This window comes from Thunnus albacares, chromosome 3 (assembly GCF_914725855.1).
Source record: "Thunnus albacares chromosome 3, fThuAlb1.1, whole genome shotgun sequence".
Lineage (NCBI taxonomy): Eukaryota > Metazoa > Chordata > Actinopteri > Scombriformes > Scombridae > Thunnus > Thunnus albacares.
In genome coordinates this window covers 38,077,271-38,093,274 of record NC_058108.1, presented here as the reverse complement: position 1 = coordinate 38,093,274, position 16,004 = coordinate 38,077,271, and the positions used below count along the sequence as shown (strand labels likewise).

At 44.5% G+C, this 16,004-nt stretch overlaps 3 protein-coding genes across 3 annotated transcripts in view; 1 reads left to right on the top strand and 2 right to left on the bottom strand.

The window, feature by feature from the left end:
• Positions 1–2,709: 2,709 nt before the first annotated feature.
• On the top strand, positions 2,710–4,338 carry LOC122976068 (ribonuclease inhibitor-like; the record flags this gene model as incomplete). Its single annotated transcript, XM_044344353.1, has 3 exons — positions 2,710–2,878; positions 2,992–3,165; positions 4,179–4,338. Coding segments are annotated over exons 1-3 (417 nt in total), but the record flags the coding sequence as incomplete, so codon positions are not given.
• Positions 4,339–6,773: 2,435 nt separating this feature from the next.
• On the bottom strand, positions 6,774–15,640 carry kat14 (lysine acetyltransferase 14). Its single transcript, XM_044344188.1, has 10 exons — positions 15,382–15,640; positions 13,415–13,536; positions 12,328–12,449; positions 10,918–11,090; positions 10,231–10,665; positions 9,536–10,128; positions 8,616–8,749; positions 8,186–8,361; positions 7,890–8,080; positions 6,774–7,487 (listed from the first exon to the last, which is right to left on the bottom strand). The coding sequence occupies exons 1-10, from the start codon at positions 15,638–15,640 to the stop codon at positions 7,314–7,316; spliced, it is 2,379 nt and encodes a 792-aa protein (XP_044200123.1). The 3' UTR covers positions 6,774–7,313.
• Positions 15,574–16,004, bottom strand: part of LOC122976076 (protein PET117 homolog, mitochondrial) — a 1,496-nt gene continuing 1,065 nt past the window's right edge. Inside the window, exon 3 of the mRNA XM_044344366.1 lies at positions 15,574–15,665. Within this exon, the coding sequence (XP_044200301.1) occupies positions 15,658–15,665 (8 nt within the window). The 3' untranslated portion in view covers positions 15,574–15,657. The remainder of the gene's footprint in view (positions 15,666–16,004) is intronic.

The window sequence follows — 16,004 nt, the reverse complement described above, 5'->3', positions numbered from 1 at the left end:
GACTAAATACTCCTCAACCTGCTCAGACACAAGATGTTCAAAAACCTCAGACATGAAACCTGCATTTCATTTTCATACTGGGAGCTGCCCAGTTCAACCAGTCTGATACAAGCAGACACTGATCAGCTCCACTGGAGCAGCTGGAGGTTGTAGCTGCCTTGATCCAGGGCACTTCAGCAGTGTACAGTGAGGGAGGGAGAGCTGTATGGAGGGTTGTTCAGAGCTGTTGGGACTAAACCAAACTGACTGATGAAGCAAAACACTGAGCTGAAAGCTACAAACACACTGAGCTGTTGATTCTCAGTGGGATCAGCAGGACTAGTAAAGCTTTACAACTACAGTGAGTCATTTGATTCTCTGCTCACATCCAAATATCACTTGATGGTCCTTTAGCTTGTGTTTGTCTCTGTGTGGAGAGACATAATGTGAATTCATTCTTCATCGTTCCTCCACAGAGTGGACCAGGAGAGCTCAGAGGTTCCCAGTGGTCAGTCTGCCCAGCAGCATCAAACACACCTGGACTCCATATTTATGGTATGTGCATGTTCAACAACTACTTTTACATCTATTCTGTTCACAATCATCTCCATGCTGCACTTTGTAGACCAGTGGATTGTCAGTCTGTCCAACATGGATCTGATGTCTGCTTCATGATTACAGTTTGATTGTATCATTCATATAGTATTCTGTTCCAGCTGCTGAAGGAGAACATTGTCACTTTTGTGAAGAACGAGCTGAAGAAGATGCAGAAGCTTGTGAGTTCAGATTACCCACAATTCATAGAGAGTCAGAGAGATGATGAGGAGGTGTTGAATGGTGAAGAGGAAGGGCAGAGGAAGAGCAGCACGGAGGCATTTATGAAGATCACACTGCACTTCCTGAGGAGAATGAAGCAGGAGGAGCTGGCTGACCGTCTGCAGAGCAGTAAGAGGATTTCTATAAAGATTTGACATGCTGGATAAATGAGACATTTACTGATGTCCCAAGAGATGGAGGAAAATATGTTTGATGTTTAATTAAATGTTGAAATATTTACTCTATACTTCATTTATTGATCCGTTTTTGTGTGTGTTCATTCAGGGACTCTTGCTGGCAAGTGTCAACGTAAACTCAAGTCTAACCTGAAGAAGAAGTCCCAGTGTGTGTTTGAGGGGATTGCTAAAGCAGGAAACCCAACCCTTCTGAATCAGATCTACACAGAGCTCTACATCACAGAGGGAGGGACTGCAGAGATCAATGATGAACATGAGGTCAGACAGATTGAAACAGCATCCAGGAAAACAGACAGACCAGAAACAACAATCAGACAAGAAGACATCTTTAAATCCTCACCTGGAAGAGATGAACCAATCAGAACAGTGATGACAAAGGGAGTGGCTGGCATTGGGAAAACAGTCTTAACACAGAAGTTCACTCTGGACTGGGCTGAAGACAAAGCCAACCAGGACATACAGTTCACATTCCCATTCACTTTCAGAGAGCTGAATGTGCTGAGAAAGAAAAAGTACAGCTTGGTGGAACTTGTTCATCACTTCTTTACTGAAACCAAAGAAGCAGGAATCTGCAGGTTTGAAGAGTTCCAGGTTGTGTTCATCTTTGACGGCCTGGATGAGTGTCGACTTCCTCTGGACTTCCACAACAATGAGATCCTGACTGATGTTACAGAGTCCACCTCAGTGGATGTGCTGCTGACAAACCTCATCAGGGGGGAACTACTTCCCTCTGCTCACCTCTGGATAACCACACGACCAGCAGCAGCCAATCAGATCCCTCCTGAGTGTGTTGACATGGTGACAGAGGTCAGAGGTTTCACTGACCCACAGAAGGAGGAGTACTTCAGGAAGAGATTCAGAGATGAGGAGCAGGCCAGCACCATCATCTCACACATCAAGACATCAAGAAGCCTCCACATCATGTGCCACATCCCAGTCTTCTGCTGGATCACTGCTACAGTTCTGGAGGATGTGTTGAAAATCAGAGAGGGAGGAGAGCTGCCCAAGACCCTGACTGAGATGTACATCCACTTCCTGGTGGTTCAGTCCAAACTGAAGAATGTCAAGTATGATGGAGGAGCTGAGACAGATCCACACTGGAATGAAAAGAGCAGGAAGATGATTGAGTCCCTGGGAAAACTGGCTTTTAAGCAGCTGCAGAAAGGCAACCTGATCTTCTATGAATCAGACCTGACAGAGTGTGGCATCAATATCAGAGCAGCCTCAGTGTACTCAGGAGTGTTCACACAGGTCTTTAAAGAGGAGAGAGGGCTGTACCAGGACAAGGTGTTCTGCTTCGTCCATCTGAGTGTTCAGGAGTTTCTGGCTGCTCTTCATGTCCATCTGAGATTCATGAACTCTGGAGTCAATCTGCTGGCAGAACAACAAACAACATCCTGGTTCTCTGAAGTGTTCAGAGGCAAATCAACACGTTTGTACCAGAGTGCTGTGGACGAGGCCTTGCAGAGTCCAAATGGACACCTGGACTTGTTCCTCCGCTTCCTCCTGGGTCTTTCACTGCAGACCAATCATACTCTCCTCCGAGGTTTGCTGAAAAAGACACGAAGTAGCTCACAGACCAATCAGGAAACAGTCAAGTACATCAAGAAGAAGATCAGTGAAAATCTGTCTGCAGAGAGAAGCATCAATCTGTTCCACTGTCTGAATGAACTGAATGATCATTCTTTAGTGGAGGAGATCCAACAGTACCTGAGATCAGGAAGTCTCTCCACAAATAAACTGTCTCCTGCTCAGTGGTCAGCTCTGATCTTCATCTTACTGTCATCAGAAAAAGGTCTGGACATGTTTGACCTTAAGAAATACTCTGCTTCAGAGGAGGCTCTTCTGAGGCTGATGCCAGTGGTCAAAGCCTCCAACAAAGCTCTGTAAGTACAGTTATTTGTTGATTGGTTTATTGAAAAGATATTCAAAGAGATTTTTTCAAGAGGGGAGAAAAATTAATTATTTATTAAGTATTTTTTCCAAATGTGTTCTCCAGACTGAATGGCTGTAACCTCTCAGAGAGAAGCTGTGCAGCTCTGTCCTCAGTTCTCAGCTCCCAGTCCTGTAGTTTGAGAGAGCTTGACTTGAGCAACAACAACCTTCAGAATTCAGGACTGAAGCTGCTGTCTGCTGGACTGGAGAGTCCAAACTGTACACTGGAAACTCTCAGGTCAGGATGCATCAACCTGCTTAACCGATCACCATTTAAACTGTTTATATGATTAGATAAACACCTGGATATTTTCGCTACTCAAATTATTTTCAGACCAGTTGTGTGTTTAGACCCCTTGAATAACTTCCTATTAACATATTTTTATTAGTTTTGTTCTGTGTCTGCTGTTGGAACCTGAAATACCAGAGAGGAGTTTTAAGATTCAAAAACTGAGTGAAGAACTGTGTAACTGGCCCAAAGTAAAACACATACAGGCAGTCAGTCAACTGTTTTTGGTAACAGTCATTTCTTTTAATTTCAGAGCAGTATCTGAGCTGGGATGATAGTGATTTTTACTCACAATGGTGATATAACAGTGCATCCCAGCTGTTATGTGTTTAACCACCATTTAATTCTTCTTTTCTTTCAAACAACCTTCTAAAACTGGATGATTACTGAAAGTATATGAAGGAGTCAGAAATGTTTCCTTACTGTTAGTTTTTACTTTTATTTCCACAACGTCCAGTCCCTATATGCCATATTAGTTGGGATTCCTGTCAAGTAGTCAACTGTGAGCATCTGAGACAGTCATTTACTTCTGTGACATGTTGGAGGTTTGATGTTCGTACAAATTGTAGTCAGAGTCTGTCACCTGCAGCTCTTCATCTAAGCAGCTCTTCATCTAAGCAGCTCACTGTGCTGCTTCTTCTTTTACTGTTCTTTTATTTAGACCTACTCTTATGCAGTGAAGAATTAACAGTCGTTAACATCATGTTGACTAAGGTTAGAGGAAGCTGGAACTGCCTTACAGTACAAGCCTTACAGTGGTTGGCCATTTGAATTGAGAAGTAGTAACTGGAAGTATTTACCCTCCTGTTGTCCTTGGGTCAATTTTGACCTGGGGGGACAACAGGAGTGTGAAGTTTAACTCTAAAGATTAGAGAAACACATTGGTGATGACAGTATAAACTTACTCCACAAACAGTCCTGCAGTGATCTCTGATCATGTGTGTTATTTTGTGTGTCTGCAGACTGTCAGGATGTCTGATAACAGAGGAAGGCTGTGCTTCTCTGGCCTCAGCTCTGAGCTCCAACCCCTCCCATCTGAGAGAGCTGGACTTGAGCTACAATCATCCAGGAGAATCAGGAGAGAAGCTGCTGTCTGCTGGACTGGAGGATCCACACTGGAGACTGGACACTCTCAGGTATGGACAGACAGATGGACACTAAATGAAAAACAGGAAGCTGCAGTGAACTCATCTCAAACACTTCAGACTGCAGCTGATTGTCAGCTGTAACCATCATGCAGGAATGTTCCATCTGTGTGAGAGGAAATAACTTGTCAGTCATCCAAAGATTGTTGAGGAAAGACAAACAAAAACAGGCGGTTTATCATTTTCATGTTAGTGTAAATCAGTCCAAACAGTCCTGTCATCTGTTCACAATACAAACTGCTGAGGCTGAGAAGTGTCATTGTCCACATGATTTGACTTTGAGACGCTGGTTTTTGATTGGCTGAATGTAGCTCCTGTTGATAGTCGTCATGTGATGTGATTGACAGTTGCGTTGCCTAGCAGCAGCAAAGCACCTCAGTGTGATGAGGATCAGAGCTGCTTTTTCTAGAGTGATGTCATGTCCATGTTTGCATGCTGAAAGAGAACGTGCTGCTCTGACCCCCCTCCTCCTTTCAGGCTGCAGCCTGCTGGAGTCCGATGGTTGACACCAGGTCCTTGGAGGTGTAAGTGTGTTTTTCATTTCATTCATGAAAACAAAGCTCATTCACATCCTACTGAGGATGAAGATGATGTCATCATCAAACAGATGATAGACCAATAACTGCAGCTGTATTGTGTCTCATTCTCTCCATCAGATTTCTGTCAACTCACACTGGATCCAAACACAGTGAACATAAACCTCAAATTGTCTCACAACAACAGGAAGGTGACATATGAGACAGGGGCAGGGGCTCAGTCATATCCTGATCATCCAGATAGATTTGATGACTGGGCTCAGGTGCTGTGTAGAAATGTTCTGACTGGTCGCTGTTACTGGGAGGTCGAGTGGAGAGGAGGAGTTTATATATCAGTGAGTTACAGAGGAATCAGCAGGAAAGGATGCAGCGATGAATGTGCGTTTGGATGGAATGATCAGTCCTGGTGTCTGCTTTGCTCTGATGATGATTACTATGTCCATCACAATAAGAGGGGAACACCCATCCCCTCCCCCTCCTCCTCCTCCTCTGTCTCTAACAGAGTAGCAGTGTATGTGGACTGTCCTGCTGGCACTCTGTCCTTCTACAGAGTATCCTCTGACACACTGATCCACCTCTACACCTTCAACACCACATTCACTCAGCCTCTGTATGCTGGGTTTAGGGTCTGGTTTGGTGCCTCAGCATCTCTGTGTCATCTGGAGTAGGAAGAGTCTCCTCTGACACACTGATCCACCTCCACACCTTCAGCACCACATTCACTGAAGCTCTCTGCTTGGTTTACAGTCTGGCCTGATTCCTCTGTGTCTCTGTATCCTCTGTAGGAGGAAGAGTCTCCTCCTGTTAGAGAAACTTTCTCACTGCTGACCAGATAGTTCAGTCTGTACAGGATCACACACAGCTGATGGTATTTAGTACCAACATGATCTCTCACTGCCTGTAAATGTAAACATGGTTTCCACATGATTGACAGTTTGTTTGTAAAATGAATCAAATGATTAACTGAGTCCAGTTGTTGTTGTTTTCTGTTGTTAGTGTATTAGAAAGGCTTGAACTGTAATGGGATAATGGGAATGGGATCTTCACAATGTTCCAGAACCTGGATGTTTTCTGACTGACACAGACTTCACTTTTATTGGAAGCGTGATGACGTCACTACCGACCAAACTGAGCACCTGTACCTGCAAAGAGGAGCAAAATATAAAGATGTTTTTTGTATGTAAATCTACAATAAAAAGGCAGCTGTTCAACAGATTACATATAATAGTTAAATTGTTTGTTTAAAGGAACATTTCATAGATAGTTTTATTTTATTCACTGTGATCTGATGTAGATGTTTAGAACAGGAATGTGAGGAACATCACTTGTTACAGTTTTATTATAAGTTATAGTAACATTAAATATGTTTACTGCTGTTATTGTGGTCTAAATGTAAAACACAAATCCACCATGGTAATACTGTATGTAAATACATGCTAACCCTGCGTTAGTCTGCAGAAACAAACAGCTAATTCTATTGATTAGCTAATGAACTTGAGAGGAAATTATCTCATGTTGCAACTTTGGTGAAATGACGTCTGTCCTGCTGTCAGACTGAAGTTGAGAGTCAGATATATTTTTTTTAATTTTTAGACGTGTATTCTGCAAACTTGTGTGTGAAACAGGTGACAGTCTGTACAGTGTTTCTTCAGATCTTGTTCTTGTTCTGTGTAGCGTTGATAAAAATAAACAAATATTTAATATGGGTTTGTGTGTTAAATCTTTCATGCTAATAAATGTAACATAAAATACATATTTGCACACTTTTGTATAATGTTTTTAGGTTTTAACTTTGCTGATGTGTTACAGCTCCCCTGCTGGACAACCTGCAGTCTGCTGACTGAATGAATGAGTGAAATAAAAACAACCAGACAACTTTACTTAGATGAACTTTATACAACAGTAGAGGAAAAACTGAAGCAAATGAGACAAAAATTAACAGGTCATGTTGTCAGTCGAGACATTTATAGACAGCAGAACTGAACTCTGATATTGTACTGAACTAGATGTCTTCGAGGATTTTGGTCGTTCCAGTCTTTCTTCTGATTTTGAAGAACTACATTACAGCTGAGTGACATTTCTAACTGTTGTTTGTCTTCATTTCTTGGTTGTTAATGTCGCCTGAAAGCACCAACAGTCACAAATTTAACAAAAATACAGTGAAGTTTGTTTCAGTCAGTACTGTCGGATTCTTGCAGACGGATGTTCGTAACTGAACAGTTGTTGGTTGAATCTCTGGATTGACTTTGACAAACTGAGCAGAGAAAACATCTCCCTCTGCACCGACAGTCCAGGTGCCTCTGAGCAAGGTGTTGTGCTGCAGTGGAGCAGCTGAACGGTTAAAACTGTCTACCCATCACTGACAGGACGTTGGCAGGTCCTGCAGGTGAACTCAGGTGACGGTGGCGTTGCCGTCTCAGCGTCGCAGTCGGAGGAAGAAGGCGTGGCGGCACTCTGTGCTGTCCACAGGATAGTATTTATCATAAAAGTCCAGGATGTACTCCTCCGCTTTGAAGCCAAACTTCTGGTACAGCAGCATAGCGGCATTACTGGCTGACACGTGCAGCGTGACGTCTTTCCCCATGCAGGTCTGAAAACACACAGGACGGACGCGTCAGCAGAAAGTCACACGTCTGAATCCTGAAACTTGAATCTGAACAGGAAGCTATTATGATGCAATTTCATTTTCAGTCACTCAAACTGTGTCTGTAGAGCAGCTTTCATACAGCTGAATACAATTCACACTGATTTACAGACACTACTGTAGTAATACCACTACTACTACTGATTGACAAGCCAATAATCAGACAGAACACATGTGCAGTAAACAGTAAAAACAATGAGGGTTAGGGTCACAGCTCTGTGATACTGGAATCACCTGGAGGAGTTTTTTCTGATCGAGCGTATTTTGTGGAGTCACCTGTTAAGATACTGATCACTTAGTTGCCATATTGGTGTTTTTGTGTTCACTAGTCATTCTGCCCTCACAGACCTGGATGAGATGGTAGATCATGAAGGTGCCAATGCCAGCTCTCCTCCACTCAGGATGGACCAGCAGGAAGGAGATGTAGGCCTCGTTGTACTTCACATCTGGCACCATGAAGCCAAAGCCGACCACCACCTTCTTATAGAGGACGACCACGCTGAAGTCTGGGTACTGCAGACACTCTGACAGGTCCACACCTGCAGGACGGAAAGAACACAAAAGCTTTGGCTTTGGAGACACAGATTCATGGAGGGAGGATTTCATATGTAGGGAAGTCAGAGCTGCGTGTTAGCCGGTGCTACCTGGCCAGAAGCTGTCGTGACACATGGCGTTGACAGAGGGGATGTGGTTTGGTCGGACGTAGCAGTAGTCGATGGGGGCATCAGGTTCAGGGACCCAGTCAGGATCCTTCCTGTGAGGGTAAGCTCTGATCTCTGCCAGCAGCCTCAGCTTCACCGGACGGTTCTCGTAATCTCTCCTGAAACACAAATACAGTTCTACTTCTGTACCACTACTAATACTACAAGTACTACTGCTACTTCTTCTGTACTACTACTGTACTACTACTACTGTACTTCTACTACCACTACTACTGTAATAGATAGATACTACTATAAAGATCTGTGTGTCCAGCTGAGATCTGGTGTTTTACCACTGACTGTTGAAACTTGTTCAATGTGCTTTCTGAATGATAGAATCCATCCATCTGGAGTGTTTCAGGAACCTCTTTACCTGATGAAGGGTTTCAGGATGCGGGAGGTATACGGACTTTTGATGCTCTGGTCCAAACTGCCTTCTGCTCCCATTAGCCGATGCCAGAAGGACACAGTTTGATGCTGGATGCCTCTCCTGCTGGAAAGTTTGGTCTGCGCACACAGAAACACACATTTATGTATGAATAATCTTTATAAGTGGGTCCTGTCAAGGTTTCAGATTCCCCAACAAAATGCGAGTAGTCATAAAACTGAAACCAAAGCTGTTAAATATTTACAAAAGACAGTTTGGACAACTGGAACATTCATCTGTTGTTGATCTACATAAACACTGTAGTATATGTTCATTTAGCCGTAAACAGAGGTCAAATTGTATTGACATTATGAGCAACTCTGACCAACTTCAGGCCCATGGAAGACCTGCATTTGCTCAAAATGTTGCTAAAAAAATTAAAAAATGAGTTGTGATTCCAGCATTTAAAACTTGTATTGCAACGTTTTGGACGTCTCCACTCCCTCCTGCTCAGCAAAGTGAAGCTAAAATATGGCGTTTTCAGGAGCAGCCATCTTGCTTGTGTGACGTCATTTGCAACAAGAGTCTGCGCAGTAGACTCAGCAGAGGGATGATGGCTGCGGGACACGCCCCCTCAACTTGACTGACAGTGATCCCGCCACTGAGAGCTGAGTGAACCCAGGAGCCGTAATGGAGGTAAACCAGCCAAAACCAGCTGGTAACCAGCAGCTACAACTGAGAGTGAAATCACAGATGAAAACGTACATTAGCGTCTTCCATCAGAAACTGCTGTGGTGACTGATGGAGGTTTGAGCGCAGCTGTCATGCCAAACATCGTCTGGTTGCAGCTTCTCCTGTATCAGGGTTTACCTCTTAACTCTTTTAAAGTCACTGTAAACTGAGTATCTTTGTGTTTCGGAAGGTACCTGGAAGCGATCAAGGATCCGCAGCTCCTGGCTGTTGGTACAGTATTTCCCCATGACTCCTCCCATCAGTGCCCCCGCCTCCTGGGCGCAATAAATGCCTCCCACCAGGCTGAGGGTGGCACTGACTGCCCGGTCGATATCCAGCAGGGGGAGCCCTCTCTGCCTCTTGGCCTGGCGGACGAGCAGCTTCCTGTGGAGGCGTTTGGCCTGCGGGGTGACGGCCAAGGCCAGGGGGCAGGCGTCCAGCCGGCGCAGCAGCATCCTCTCCTCATACAGGCTGAGGGGGGAGTACCGAGGACTCTGGGAGACGCCGCCAGGTCCGTCTGCTTTCTCAGAATGAGTTATTCTCCTCCTCTCGGGCCCTGCAGCACCAACACAACCCCCAGTGGAGAGAGATGGTCCCTCGCCACGCCCCATTGGCTCCTCAAAGTATTCCTCACGCTCGCGGCCTTCATCGTCCTCGCTGTCAGCTTCACGTTTAATGTGTGGAGGAGCTGGGCGGAGCTTCTTGCGAGCAACGAGGTTGGCACTGGGGGGGGGGATGTACTCCATCCCCGGGTCAATCATCCCCTCCGCCTCCATCTCCTCATCATCTGGAGGTCCAAGCAGCAAAGAGGACATGGCATCATTTATATCATGTCAACTCAAAACTCACAAGCGATTAATTTACTGAAGAAGAATTGGATTTAACTCACCATGGAATAGAGCCTGTGGAGGCATGGCATCGGGGATAAGGTCCGCCTCTGACAGCAGGCTGGGCGTGGCTGAGTGAGAGGCCGGTGTGCCCGGGGCGGAGAAGTCAGGTGAAGGTGATGGCGATGGGCTGGTGAGCGGAGTCCGGTCTGAGGAGCTGAGCGAGGAGAAATCAATGACTTCACCTTTTTCCAGAACGAGGTCCGACCGACGTGCGGCACTCCCACCACGACCTCCACCCAGTTTGACCGGCGTGGAGGAGGCGCTGCGGTCGGTGTAGCCTCCCACCGCCTCCTTCTGAGCCCGCCGGATGTCTTTGGCCTCCTGAGTACGCGAACGCTTCTCCTTCAGCTGCATGGCGTTCTCTACGGGGTTTCGGGCTCCGCGCTTCCTCAGGCCATCCACAGTGATGATTGGGTCCACTGCAGGTTTGGAGGCTGCAGGTAAACAGAATATCCACCAAGATTCATTCATCTGCAGGGGTCACCTGAAACCTTTGCAGTAGGGGTGTCACAATATGTGTATTCGTCCTGAACCGTTTGGTACAGGATGTTTAGTTTGGTATGCTCTGTGACCCAAAGAACTACTGTCAAATTAGTTTAATAATCCATTTACTCCAACGTATGTCCCAAAGAACGTATAAAGAAATCAGATCAGGGTGCTCCTGGTGGACTGCAGGCAGTGGTTACCTTTGGTCTTTGTGGTGGATTTGTCCGCCTCTGGCCGCAGAGTTGGAGGTCGGTTCTGGACCAACTTCCACCAGCCGGGCTCACCAAACTCCTGCGCTCCTGACCGGAAGAAGGTAGGACTGCCCACTGACAGGCAGCCGGCCACCGTACTCCACCATGTCGACGTCTTCTTCCTGCAGAGAGAGAGAGAGTCACTGGTTCAAACAAAACCTCATCAGCTTCTGGACCAAAGACGAGGGGTTCATCCAGACAGAACACACTGAACAAGAGCAGCAGTTTATCTTCTAGGGACCAACGGGGGTCAAAGGTACAAGGAGCCTGTCAGGTAGGCAACAAACCGTATTACAGATGTTTGAGTGGGTGAATTTTAGAGCTGCAATGATTGATTAATCGATTACTTGCCAGCTTTCAAAGTGAATTGCCAACTAGTTTGACAATTTGCTAATCATTTTGAGTCACTTTTAAGAAAAAAAGTTCAAATTCTCTAATTCCAGCCTCTTAAATGTGAATATCCACCACGATATCCTCAAGCATTGGTTCTCAATGACTCTTTTTTTTCCTCCTTATTTATTGTGAATCAGTATTTTTCTTCGCCAAAACTAAGAAAGCAGATGCATAATTTGCTTTTTATAAAATAAAATAATTTGTTTACGATTACATCAACTTCAATGATTTGTTCAGCTAAACCATCATCCTGTCTCTTAGACCCCATCCCAACTAGGCTGCTTAAGGAAGCCTTACCCTTAGTTAGCACTTCTTTACTAGATATGATCAATCTGTCTTTAGTAACAGGCTATGTACCACAGTCCTTTAAAGTAGCTGTAATTAAAACCTCTTCTTAAGAAACCTACTCTTGATTCAGGTGTTTTAGCCAATTATAGACCTATATCTAACCTTCCATTTCTCTCTAAGATCCTTGAGAAAGCAGTCTCTAATCAGTTATGTTACTTTCTACATAACAATAGTTTATTTGAGGATTTTCAGTCAGGATTTAGAGGCATCATAGCACAGAGACAGCACTGGTGAAAGTCACAAACTACCTCCTAACTGCATCAGACAAAGGATTTGTCTCCATACTTGTCCTGTTAGATCTTAGTGCTGCATTCAACACAATTGACCATCAAATCCTATTGAAGAGACTAGAACATATAATTGGCATTAAAGGAACTGCATTAAGCTGGTTTAGGTCCTATTTAGACTAATTTCAGTTTCTACATGTTAATGATAAATCCTCCATGACGCATCGCATTTGTTACTTCTTATTGCAATTCCTTATTATCAGGCTGCTCTAACAAGTCTCTAAAGACTCTCCAGCTGGTCCAGAATGCAGCTGCACGTGTTCTGACAAAAACTAGAATATTTCTCCCATTTTAACGTTTTCAAACACATCACAGCATGTATAAAAGTGACCTTGTTCCCAACAGGAAGTTCCAGTGTCGGCCAATGAAAGCGCAGATGTCCTCCTTCCACCTGAAGTAGCCCTGTCGTCCCGTCCCCTCCAGAGACAGATTGTACATGGCCAACATCACCACCTAAGACAGCAAGTTTTTAAAAACACATAATATTATTGTCGGCATAATGACTATAAGGTTAAAAACAATGTTTTTAATACTTGTTTTTATTTTTTGTGTGGATGCAGAACAGACAGAGACAAAACAGCATCAACAGAAGAAAAAGCACAGTAACAGTTCATAAAGTTCTTAGAAGACATAAAAAAAGAAACATTTTTAAAAGTCTGGATGATTATAACATCCAGTATATATCATCCTTCTCCCTCTGAAGTGGAGGGGCAAATGTCACTTTTTCCATTGATCAAATTGATTATATTGATTAGAAGGCAGTGAAGGGAGGGTTCCTCTGCAGCCACCATTTTGTAATTGTCTTATTAACTGCAGCCGTGAAACTCTGTGTCAGACTTTTGGGAATATTTCCCGGGCACAAAAAAGAATTTCTGAAACTAAATGACCCACTTCTTTCCAAAAAGGCTGAAAATATGAACACGACCAAAAAAATATATGCATGGTCTATCAAAACCGACCTGTTTCCCTCCAGCAGGAGGCTGAGACCCAGTTAATTTGGATTTCTCTTTGAAGGTAGTAAAGATCAGGTTCTTCCTGCAGAAATGTCTCCAATGACTCAGTTGATGTTTTCAGCTTTTATATTTTGTTTAAAACGTTTGCAGTGAATATGTTCTATAAAGTGGGAGCCCTGTTTTGTTTTTCCCTTGACTAATTATTATTCCCCTCTTCATTTATTTATTATTTGTTTGTTTTTTATTCATTTAATGAATTATTTTACAGAATTCAAAACATTTTCAAAATGTAATTCTCAACTTTATATGTTTTTATCTTAGGGTCTTGGTTAATAGAAAAATAATAACAATTTTATAATAATTGTTAAAGTATTTGTATGTGTATTTGTGTTGTTGCTGATTGATATTCAATAAAAACCTTTGATAGACAGAAACAATGACTCAGTGTGTGGTTGTTGTGCGTACCTGCTGCCAGGTGAGTCTCATCCTCTCAAAGCTCTCCTTGCCATCCTCGGAGCAGTCGCAGCAAACGAACTTGAAGAAGTTGTCTCCTTTCAGGTAGCTCGGCTGCTCGCCGCGGAGCTGAGCTGAACACACACACACACACACACACACACACACACACACACACAATAAATAATACACATGGAACCCATATATTCAGTCATTTTATATTTTAGTTTTATTCACTAAACGTCAGCAGAGAGGCTGGCCGCCGCCTTTGTTGAAAATTCTGTCATGTGATGTTGACAGAACTCACCTGTGTGCAACGCAGCACCTGCTAGCATTACCTCGTAGTTCATCTTCAAAAAATGCAGCGACTGCAAGCATTTTCTGATTTAACAACTAAATAATTACCTTTGCGAGATGATGTGTAGTTTATTGTGAACTTTCTAAGCCGTCACTCAGAGACTAACGTTAGCAGAGCAGCGATCAGCAGTAACAAACGAGAACAGCCGACCAACACACACTGCAGCATTAAACAACTCTAACCAACTCTGAGGTGAAGAAAATAACTCTGAACAGTCTGTTTGACCCCAGAAACCTGTGGCTGCTCAGCGTGTTGGACAACAGGCTGCTCTCCACTGCTGGAGACATGATGTTAATAACACAGCGGAGTAGAGAGGCTGCTCTCCACTGCTGGAGACATGACGTTAATAACACAGCGGAGCAGAGAGGCTGCTCTCCACTGCTGGAGACATGACGTTAATAACACAGCGGAGCAGAGAGGCTGCTCTCCACTGCTGGAGACATGACGTTAATGACACAGCGGAGCAGAGAGGCTGCTCTCCACTGCTGGAGACATGACGTTAATGACACAGCGGAGCAGAGAGGCTGCTCTCCACTGCTGGAGACATGACGTTAATAACACAGCGGAGCAGAGAGGCTGCTCTCCACTGCTGGAGACATGACGTTAATGACACAGCGGAGCAGAGAGGCTGCTCTCCACTGCTGGAGACATGACGTTAATAACACAGTGGAGCAGAGAGGCTGCTCTCCACTGCTGGAGACATGATGTTAATAACACAGCAGAGCAGAGAGGCTGCTCTCTACTGCTGGAGACATGATGTTAATAACACAGCAGAGCAGAGAGGCTGCTCTCCACTGCTGGAGACATGATGTTAATAACACAGCAGAGCAGAGAGGCTGCTCTCTACTGCTGGAGACATAATGTTAATAACACAGCGGAGCAGAGAGGCTGCTCTCCACTGCTGGAGACATGATGTTAATAACACAGCAGAGCAGAGAGGCTGCTCTCTACTGCTGGAGACATGATGTTAATAACACAGCAGAGCACCCCTCCTCCTCCTCCTCCTCCTCAGTCTGTTATTCTCATACAGGCAGGAGACTGTAAGATGCTTCACATTAATTAATTAATTAATTAATTCAGTTAACTTTTTAAAATAAAAAGCTGTGGCCCACGTTTCTTATCTGCCAGTTCTGTTTCATATTGTATTTCACTGGACTGAGGACACCAGCGAATGGTTTAACACACACAATATTGGAGCAAGAGACTGGAAATAAGCCTCCTTTCAATTAATTCAACTGAAAATTGATTCTGAATCAAATCGGCACTCAAGTATTGTGATAGTATCGAACTGGGAGATCAGCATATCCTCCCAGGCCTACAAAATAAACACCATCATCTGTCACAGTCTTTATTTTTCATCTTTTTGTCCATCTTGGTATAAAATTGTTATTTTAATGGACACTTGTCTGTCAAATTATGATTTTTTTTTTTAACTGTGACACTGTAAAGGTCGTGACTGTGTAGGACACACAGTCTTTAACACCTTTGTCTCAAAACATCCAGAGAAACTCTGCTGCGTTCTGTTTTCGTCCCAATAGAAGACGATATTTTTCTTAAATAACCAGTCAGTCACTGACAATAACAACACAAATAATATTAATAGAGTGACAGTGATTCTGACCTGCAGGGATCCACTTGTGGCAGCGGTCGCAGTAGAAGGACATGTCCTCGCAGGCCCAGCCCCCGTCGGCCTCATCGCCCACGTCGCTGGTCAGCGAGTCTCCACTCTGGTCATGTGACAGATCCACCGAGCCCTGGTCCTCCGACTCCACGATCAGCAGCGTCTCTCCCTCCACCTCGCCCTCCTCCAGACCCTCTGAGGCCGACGTACAGGCCGCCTCGTCCTCGCCGCCGCCCAGCTGCTCGCCGCTGCTGTCCATTTCTGAGCTCGTCACTGTCACTCACCTGTAGAGGTACACAGCTGGTCAGTCGGCGATACAGAGCGCTCTCTGCTTCCACATGTCTTTATCGAGGCCTGGAAGTCACTGTGTGTATGTAAAGCCTGTTTATAACTGAATCATGTTCCGCTTAGCTGAATATAATTTTCCACTCTGGTCTGACTCAGTCACATCTGAACACTCACCTGGGGGGGGTCAGTAACAGTAAAGGTCAGCAGAGGTCATGCAGCAACAGAAGACCTGCTGATTCTACACTATTAACACTACAGATCAGTGTCACTGCTCTTTAAAGCTGCAGTAACTGATGTGTGTGTCTGTCTGTGAGTGACCAGGTGTGTCAGGCGGT

Excerpts from the sequence above, each read along its gene's own strand:
- kat14 (XM_044344188.1), bottom strand. The coding sequence starts at position 15,640 with ATGGACAGCAGCGGCGAGCAGCTGGGCGGCGGCGAGGACGAGGCGGCC. Across the intron at positions 13,537-15,381 it reads CCACAAGTGGATCCCTGCAG|CTCAGCTCCGCGGCGAGCAG; the intron begins GTCAGAATCACT and ends GTGTGTGTTCAG. Across the intron at positions 12,450-13,414 it reads TGAGACTCACCTGGCAGCAG|GTGGTGATGTTGGCCATGTA; the intron begins GTACGCACAACA and ends TTGCTGTCTTAG.